Consider the following 9,676-nt stretch of genomic DNA (forward strand, 5'->3'; position numbering starts at 1 on the left):
TCCTAAGAATTTTCGATGCCAAAATTATATCTTATAACCAAGTTTGGTTATGCTCTTTGATCGTTTAAGGTTGTAATTATTGTCAAAAAAAAGATAAAAAATAAAAAATAAAAATAAATAAATAATCTCAACCAATATATATATATATATATATATATATGTATATATATATATATATAGAGAGAGAGAGAGAGAGAGAGAGAGAGAGATGTGAAAGCAATGGTGTCCAAAAACAAAAAGTTTGTCATTCATTAAAAATCCGAATATTAGGAAACATGGACAAAGGAGGAAGAAAGCACGTAAGAAGGGGACAAAGAAAGGCCCTTCAGCCAGCAAAAGTCCCAGTGAAATACATCTGTCTCTCTAAGATCACTGGACTTTAGGCCTTTGCTGCCTCCTTTGGCTTCACAGGAGATTCAATCACTTCAAGCGCCATTGAATTCTCAAAAGAGTTTGCTGCTTTTGCCTTCTCTAAATCAACATCATTAGCTTGTAACTCTAAGTCCTCAATTTGATTCAGCCCTTTACTCTTTGCCTGCATTTTCTGATAATCCTTGTATTTGCCCCACAAAACAGAGTATAAACCAGCAACAATCAAAATTGCACCAAGAACACTGCACCCCACAAGTGAGAGAAAGTATGAATCAAGAATCTCATAGCCCCAAATCACTATTTTTCCTCAATGCATTGAAAAGTTAAAGAAATTTTAGAGAGAGAGAGTTTCTTTTTTAGAGAGAAAGTTTCTTATTACCCTCCAAGATAGATTTGTTCCTGCAAGATGAGAGAACCCATTACAGCCACTATGATCATCATCAAAGGGCTGAAGGCTGTGACAAAAACTGGCCCTCTTTTTTGCATCACAAGTCCTTGAACATAGTATGCTATGCTTGAAGTCACAATCCCCTGCATAATATGTTATCATGGTCTGGATCAGTTATGGCAAAACAGAGAGAGAGAGAGAGAGAGAGAGAGAGAGAGAGAGAGAGAGAGAGAGAGACTAACAGCATAGGCAGCAGCCAAGAGGTTGAGGTCCCAGCCAATAGACCACACAGAGGGCTTGTGTTCCATCACAAAGGTGACTGCAATGGATTGCAGGGTTCCAATGAAGCAAATCAGGGCAGTGAGAGAAAGCTGAGCAGGGTATCTCTTCAGTGCCACTGCCTGTTAAACCAAACACATATAATCTCAGCACTCAAAAAACCAAAACTAAATGAAAAAAACCAGAGTGAAACACTAAGAATAACATAACAAATTAACTAATTTTTTCACAAATAACATAATGGTTTAGCTAACTCTCTCTCTCTCTCTCTCTCTCTCTCTCTCAATTGGCTTTATTGATAAGATTTGGTTAGATGTGCATGTAAGACTCTCACTCTCTGGTTTTGTTCGATGTGCATGTAAGACGGAGATTATCTCTCTCTAAATTGGCTTTTTTGATATTGGTTTTGATAGATATACCTGTAAGACAAAGACTCTCTCTCTCTCTCTCTCTCTCACTCTTTCAATCGGATTTTTCTTACATGATTTTTGTTTGATATACATGTAAGACAAATAGTCTCTCTCTCTCTCTCTAAAATTGGCTTTTTTTCTCTCTCTCTAGAATGGTTTGGCTTTTTTGCTCTCTCTCTCTAGAATGGTTTGTTTGAGGGTGAGATGTACCTGTAAGACAAAGAATGCAGCCCAAGCAAGGCAAGCAAAGATGAGAAGAATGGAGCCTTTAAGCCAATCCTTGTCAGTTGAGGTGGGGGTGGAGTTTCCATAGCCTTGATGAGCAGATGAGTGCTTAGACCAGAGCATCTCAACTATGGGACCTTTGTAGAGGGTCATTAGCATTGCACCAGCCACTGTTACAAGTGTTCCCACCACCTTTGCCTGACTCCTCACCTTCTTAAGATTCACCTTCTCCATTCTGTGTTCATTTTTACAAACACCCCATCAACAAGTTAGAGAGAGAGAGATAGAGTTCACTGAAATTAGTGTGTATGGTTGAATTTGATATCATGTTTGAGAGAGAGAGAGAGTTCATACACTGAAATTAGTGTATTGTGTTTGAATTTACTTTGTATGTTTGAGAGAGAGAGAGAGAGAGAGAGAGAGAGAGATTATTTTGTTATTCACCTGCAAAGAAAAGCCATGACAAATGTCATGGCAGGGAGGATGTTGCTCATGGCGCATGAGAAAGTTGGGGAGGTGTATTTCAGTCCGGCATAGTAAAAGTTTTGATCGATCACAGGCCTGAAAAGTATATATAATATGTTTATTTTATCAGTTTCAAAAGAAAAGTATATATAAAAGTTTTTTCATATAACATAGCAATATATAACACCAAAGTAACTAATTATTTAATATTTTAACATTCCATACTTAGTACAAGTATATTTATTTATTTTCTATGAAAAGTGACTCACCCTAGAAGGCCCAACACGAACATCTGCATGAATATTGGAAATGTGATCTTGGGCCTCACTTTTCTGTGTAGAAAGAGAGACTATTTTGTTAGTCCAATCAAGAGAGAGAAAAAGAGCATTTTGTTCGAGAGAGAGAGAGAGAGAGCATTTTGTAAGTAAAAAACTTGCCATGAGAGTAATGGAGATCATTTTGCTTGTCAAAACCTTGCCATGAGAGAGAGAGAGAGAGAGAAATGAAGCATTTTGCTAGAGAGAGAGAGAGAGGAGAGAGTTTGCTTGTAAAAAAATTGCTATGAGAGAGAATTTTGAAAATTAATATCTTGCCATACGTGTGTGTGAAAGAGAATGAGATTTAGAGAGAGAGAGCTTGTGTGTGTGAGAGAGAATGAGATTTAGAGAGAGAGAGCTTGTGTGTGTGAGAGAGAATGAGATTTAGAGAGAGAGAGCTTGTGTGTGAGAGAGAATGAGATTTAGAGAGAGAGAGCTTGCTAGTCAAAAGCTTGCCAAGAGAGAGAGAGAGAGAGATTGCTAGTCAAAAGCTTGCCAAGAGAGAGAATTTTGTTAGTAAATAACTTGCATGTGTGTGTGAGAGATATAGATTTAGAGAGAGAGAGAGAGTTTATAGAGAAGAGAGAGGGAGAGAGATTTTTCTCTCACCTCTCCAAAATGATGGCAAAGGGAGCGATGGCCCCAGTGGCAAAGGCATGGCGATAGACCACAAGCACATAGTGGCTCATCCCTCTATTAAGAGAGACCTTAGTGATAATATTCATACCAGCATAGCCAAATTGAAGTGACATCATGGCTATGTAAGGCTTGGACCTGTTGAGAACATTAGTGATGTGTCCCATCTTCTCCATTTTCCGACCAAAACTCGCCGAGACTCGCTGGAAGTTGGCCGGAAACTAGGAGCTCAGACACTTTCTCTCTCTAGGAATGGAAGAAACTCTCTCTAGGTTTGGTTTCTCCTGAGGCAAATGGGGGGAAGACATGGGTATTTATACCCAATTTGAGTGGGAATTTAGGCCCTATCCATAATAATTTTTGGGGACATAACATATTTATCCAAATTGGGTAGAATGTGGGCGTAGTGTCCACTCAGTGAATTAGGAGGGGGTCCTTGGAGACTCTTTAAGGGTTTTGTGTGTTTTTTGAATCTGATTGAATATTCTTGTGGGGTTGTGAGGTCAATTTTGTCCAATAGGGAGGGGGTTTAGTGGTAGGGCCCACATGAGTAGGATAGTGGTGATTTTTGAGGCATTGAGAAGGATTTCTAGAGAGAGAATCTGTGCATGATGATGTAGAGAGAGAGAGGCATGTATTACTTTTGGGATAGGTAGAAGTGTATGTGTTCCCATTACCAAGGAGTATGTAGAGAGAGAGAGATATATATGTCACTTGTGGGGTAGGCAGCATTGTATGTGTTTCCATTAAGTAAGAGAGAGAAAGGAGAGAGAGAGTTGTGTGTTTCCATTAAGCAAGAGAGAGAGAGGAGAGAGAGAGTTGTGTGTTTCCATTAAGTAAGTAAGAGAGAGAAAGGAGAGAGAGAGAGTTGTGTGTTTCTATTAAGCAAGAGAGAGAGGAGAGAGAGAAGAGAGAGAGGAGAGAGAGAGAAGAGAGAGGGAAGAGAGAGAGAGAGTTGTGTGATGGGGAGCATAGCACGTATACCAAACACTTAATGATTCCTTTGCACCACTATTCAAATTGATGGTTTCTCAGATATGCGTATCAAAATATTTAGAGAGAGACTATTTGTAAAAAAAAAAATTGAGAGAGAGAGAGATTTAAGTACTTAGTAGAGTGGCTTAATGGGAGTCCTTTGCTGGCTATGCACATATAAATATAATAGTAAATAATCGTATCATAGTAATTATTGTATTTAGAGATATTATCTCAGTTTGTATTTTTACATTGAAAGAATATTAGATGTTATTTTAAAATAATATAGGTTAAAAAATATTAGCTTTTAAAAAGAAGGGAGTTTTTAATCCCACTAAGTAATGTAGAAGAGAAAGCCAAGTTTAAATATGAGAACTTTCTCTTCCTCTTTTTTTTTTTTTTTTGAACATTAATATCCTCTTCTATTGCATTTTTTGAACCAAGTGGATAGAAGACTCATGTGGAGCATGAGAAGCATGCGACATGTCTATAATTGAGGCGTACTTTGCACTTTGCAAGCATCTTTACATAGTACAAGGCCTATTTGCACAGGTACGAGCTAGATACAACTCTTTTTTCTTTTTTTTCTTTTTTCTTTTTTTTTTCTTTTTTTCTTTTTTCTTTTTTTTCTTCGCGGGTCAAGTGCGTTCATTGTTCGATAACATGTACAAAAACATTGCAACCACGCATTCCTTGCATCTCGATGTTACATATAGGCTGATGTGTGTGTCATGAAGTTGCAGAAGTCTTTATCTTTTTGGATAATTCAATAGGGAAGACAGTCCCCTACCCGTTTTTTCAAGTAGGTTTGGAATTAGCTTTTTGAAAGTATTAGTGAGGTGGTGGTAGTGGAATAAAAAACTAGAACGTAGTGGTTAGGGTGTTGGTGCTACCACCACGACTTGAGCCCCTTTCCTGGTTACGGAAGTTCATGATGGTTATTTTCGAATCATTCTCACTGTTGCCAAACTAGTTACATAAATGGTTTTAATTGATGAACAGTTTGTGATTGTTAAACAATCAAGTAATGTTATACTGCAAAACTATACAATTTGAATAACTTGAAGATATTGAACAATCACAACCCATAACTTGAAAAATACTTTCTCTTTTCATAAATTGGATTTTAACTTTTTGAATACAATTAGTTTTTACAGCCTATTACTGTCTTTCTAGCTTGATTTCTCTATGTAATATAAAAGCAACTCTAGTGCATTTTGATATTGTTGTTCATGTTAATTGAACAGACAAGTGTTTGAACTTTTATTTTCAAGTTTTCAAAGACGAATTTACTTAGAAAATCTTATATACACTTATTGTTCTCAGTAAAGAGCAAATATTATCTCAAAATAACCATAGACATGGTCAGAAGATTTCTGCTCAGACAACCTAATTTTTTCATTTCCCATAGTTTCGACTTTACAATATCCTCAGCACTTTCATATTGGCTTCTTTTATGATAGGACGGGAGAAGGAATGTCATTTTAGAGAGAGAAAGAGGGCCATTTTAGAGAGAGAAAGAGGGAGTTGGATACTTCAAGCATAAGGAAAAGGAGGGTGTTTTGCATGAGCGTGATGACGTATGTATTCCTTTCTTTGCATTGGGATCTCTTTCCGACCCTAAAATAAGCTAGAAGAGAAAAAGCCTTATAATATAACCAGTACATTGAATGAATGAATTTATGGAATCACATGTGGAGTGTGAAGTAAGACTACTTATTTAAACATTTCTAAAGAATATGCACTGATGCATGTCAACAAAATCTTAGCCTTTTTAAAGAAGGAATATATGATCCCAAAATCAAACCCATGAGAGAGAAGAGTAATTTAGCTCACTTTTTAAGTACTATATATATATATATATATATATATATATATATAAGGTAATACAGTGGGAATACAGGCCCCTTTCGTTTTTTTTTAAAATGGTTAGGTTTTTTATTCTATCAGTGAGATTGAAAAGCATGACGTGCGACTAAGATATGAGACGTGCTACCACCACAACCCCAACCCCTTTCCCCAATTTTATTGTTGAGGAAGAAGAAATGGGTGATCTAGTGAATGGTTTAAGAAAGTTTGTAAACAAAAGGAAGTCTAGTTTGAGTGTGGTTTTCAGATACTGCACATATAGTTCTAGAAACCATCAATTTGGAATGGGAGTCGTCGATTTTATTTTATTTTTTATGGTTATATGATATTTTCTTAGGTTCTACATCCCAACTTGACCTCCGTACAAACGAAAAAGAAAAAAGGAAAGCACAAAAAAAAAAAAAAAAAACCACCAAAACAAAAAATAATAATAATAAAGAAAAAAAAGAGGAAAGAAAACCAATTAATAAACCACTGTGTTTATTTTTCTTTGTTATTTTTAATATTTTCATATCCTTGATCCAGATAGGCAATTAGATGATCAGACATGGATCTATAGGGTGGATGATCCACCCCAATGATCTAGGTTTTGAAACACCTGTATACATAAATTAAATATTCTGACAAAAGAAATTTATTGGGATGTCGATAAGCTTTATTAGTGTACAATAACATCTTTTGATTGTCATTAATTTAATAACTACCTTTAGATCTAAATTTCGGGGAAAGAAGATGACAACTTTTAGATTGTTTCCTCTCTCTCCTCACGAATTAGATTCCTAGTACATAAAAAAATAAAAATGTATCTTCCTCTCTCCTAGCAGCCTAGGAATCTCTCCTTATAGTAATACTTCCTTGAACGCACGGGATTATGATAATTTTTCAAAGTTCTGTAATTTTTATTGCTGAAAAAACAAGGAATGTACCTTCTTTTTCTAGATTTTAATGAAAATCTTCATTTTTTTATTTTTTTTTACCAACTTAAAATAATGATGTAAAAATAGGAAATTTTATTAAAATATCTTAATGGACAAAGTATTTAACGTTTTACTCAATTGCAACTATTCTGACCATGCATCTTTTGTGGGGTGTTTTGAAATGAAATCAAAAGATATGGGTAGAGTGTTAAATAGTTAATCTCTTGTTGTTATTTGGATGAATTTCTTATAAAAATACAGTATAAGTGTAAATTAGAGTTTTAGAAATACCTTGTTTTTTAAGGTAAATTCCATTCCCTCGCACCTGCCGAGTATCACATTCAATTCACACTGTGAGGGGAACCCAGCCTCGTGATAGCCGGGCAGTTGTTTGGTGCGCATAGCTATTAATGGCTAAAGCGACCCTCTGTAATTTTGGTATGCCTACTTTTTTTTGAAGCATTTTCAGTAGTTTTGGTAGATGGAGATGAAATTAAATTGAGTTCTTTATTGAGCCCGCGGGTGTGGCTTTTGGGAATCGTCATGGAATAGTAAAAAAAAGTATTCACGATCGGGCAAAAGAGATTTTTCCTTTTAAATCCCGATTCTAAGACTAGCGATTCTTAGTCTCCTTCAACATCCCCTATTCTGTCTTTATTTTATATTTTATGCAGTCCTATCCTTCCTTGGGGCAAATTTATTAACTAGTGATTTGAACTATTTAACATTTTAGACATAATTTACACCTTAGATAGAATATTGAATAGCTCAAATGTAGGGCTGGCAACAGGCCAGCCCAAGCCCGCCCGAATCCCTACCAGGCCGTGGCCTTGGCCTTGGCCAGGCCCTACCCTACCCTTAGTGGCCTAGCCCTGGATTGGCCCTCGGGCCACATCTTGTAGCTCAAGCCCTAGTTTTTTAGGGCCAGGCCAGTCAGAGTTGCTCGGTCTGTTTTCAGTCCTACGCAAATGTTAGGTGTATATTTATAAATTTCATAATTTTATTGTCAATAATAATTAGAAATACGCCCCTTTTAAAATTTTAAATTATGATAAGTTATTTTCAAAATAAATCTGATGTCAAAAGAGGTTTTAAAAAGATACATAATTTGGTTTCAAAAATTAAAATTTTGGTAGTTTTATAGCAAATCAATTGTTCTAAATATTCAAGATTAGTATAAAAATCAACCACTATAACCCTTAATAAAAAAAACAAAATTCCTATTATATTTTTTATGGGAAATCAATTGGTTTTCTGCATGGCATCTTAAAGAAACCCCATGGTTTGCAAAATCTAAGTCTTGTATAGGGAAGGGGGTAGGTCGTGGTAGTAGTATGTGGTAGTAGTACACTATACCTAGTTACAACGTTGTGGTTTTCAATCCTACTAATGTCACCCACTAGCACTTTCAAAAAAACGCTAATTCCCATAGGAGTCTGTCTTTCCCACTAGTGCTAAATTGGTGCTAAAATCTATATAAATTGGAAATTTTATCACAACATAGCTCAGTCATCAACTATTTATCGTTTTACCTATTTTCAACTATTTCATGTGGTGTTCATGTGTCCTTTGATAGGCTTTTTGAAATTAAATAACACATAAATAAAATGTTAAAAAGTTACACTTACTATTATTCCCACATAAATTTCAACTTGAAAAGTTTCTAGGTAGTGTATTTATGTAGAATGACCTCTCTTTGAGAGCTTGTTGGTCTCATCAAGGCCACATTAATTGTTTTTAATAATCAAATTTTTTATTACTAAATTTTGTTTAAAAAGGTAAAGGAATTTGTTATGTTGGACACAAGCATTTGTTTAATCAAAGCTTTTAAAAGTGGGAAGATACGTATAGGATTCTAATGCCCATGTATCTAACTCAACATGTTGATTATTCACTCAACACATCATTTTAATATTTTTTATTTAATAATTACTTTTTTATTTGATAATTATTATTATTTTATTGCGGAATAGAAACTTCCACTCTTTCTTTACCAATCTATGCCTATATATCATTTTCATTTTTTCCAAAAAAGTATTCTTATATTTTATTATTTAATCATTTTTGTGAAATGATTCATCATTTTTAAAGTCTAATAACTTTATCTAATAGTGATTTTTAGTTTTATTAAATTATTTTGCCCCAATAATGGTTTAGGAGTAGGTGTTTGTGGTGGGGGGACCGTGTCACCCACCCACCAACTCGGTGTGACGCGGAGACTAGACTATCTCCATGATTGAAAAATAGAGCTTGGGTGATCCACACGACCACAAAAGTAAAAGGATTATGCCCGCCATCACCGTCCGATTTTTGGATTATGACAGGGATGGGTCCAAATTTTGGACCCGAATAGGTTTGGCTCCTGCCAGACCTAACCCCTATGGTACCTCTAGTCATTTTATGGCAATTATGTGTGCGTTAGGTGTTCATATTGTCACAATATTTGCAACATTTATTTTGGACAAAAAAAAAGAAGATCTAAGTCATAGGGTATATGATGGTTAAAAAAAAGCTCGTAGTCATAGGGTGGGAATGGATCTCACCAGATCCAAGACCCAATAGGCAGACCCAGGACCCGACATGTCCAGGTATGCGTCCAAATTTGATACCCGCATACTATTCGAGTCCGAGTCTAACCAGACCCGACATGTCCGGGTATGCGTCCAAATTTTGTACCCGAATACTATTCGGGTTCGAGTCTAGCTAGACCCGACCCATACAGACTTGTTGCTGCCCCTATTTAAATTATGGATTGGTGGCATCTAAGAATTTGAATTTGGATTGAGCGATTCAATGTTGTAACAAAATGGAAAAAAAAAAATG

General features: G+C 35.7%; 1 protein-coding gene across 1 annotated transcript; it reads right to left on the bottom strand.

Moving 5' to 3' along the window:
* Positions 1 to 225: 225 nt before the first annotated feature.
* Positions 226 to 3,378, bottom strand: LOC18427109 (WAT1-related protein At5g07050). Its single transcript, XM_088857496.1, has 7 exons — positions 3,066 to 3,378; positions 2,409 to 2,471; positions 2,119 to 2,235; positions 1,660 to 1,909; positions 1,003 to 1,161; positions 752 to 903; positions 226 to 614 (listed from the first exon to the last, which is right to left on the bottom strand). The coding sequence occupies exons 1-7, from the start codon at positions 3,266 to 3,268 to the stop codon at positions 380 to 382; spliced, it is 1,179 nt and encodes a 392-aa protein (XP_088713622.1). The 5' UTR covers positions 3,269 to 3,378; the 3' UTR covers positions 226 to 379.
* Positions 3,379 to 9,676: the final 6,298 nt, after the last annotated feature.

The sequence above is a fragment of the Amborella trichopoda genome, chromosome 1 (genome assembly GCF_054954075.1).
Source record: "Amborella trichopoda isolate Santa Cruz 75 chromosome 1, AtrichopodaSantaCruz75HAP2 v2.0, whole genome shotgun sequence".
Taxonomy (NCBI): domain Eukaryota; kingdom Viridiplantae; phylum Streptophyta; class Magnoliopsida; order Amborellales; family Amborellaceae; genus Amborella; species Amborella trichopoda.

Coding starts and splice junctions, on each gene's coding strand:
- LOC18427109 (XM_088857496.1), bottom strand. CDS start 3,268: ATGGAGAAGATGGGACACATCACTAATGTTCTCAACAGGTCCAAGCCT. Junction 2,236..2,408: donor TTCGTGTTGGGCCTTCTAGG/GTGAGTCACTTT, acceptor TATACTTTTCAG/GCCTGTGATCGATCAAAACT. Junction 1,162..1,659: donor CTGCATTCTTTGTCTTACAG/GTACATCTCACC, acceptor TTGGTTTAACAG/GCAGTGGCACTGAAGAGATA.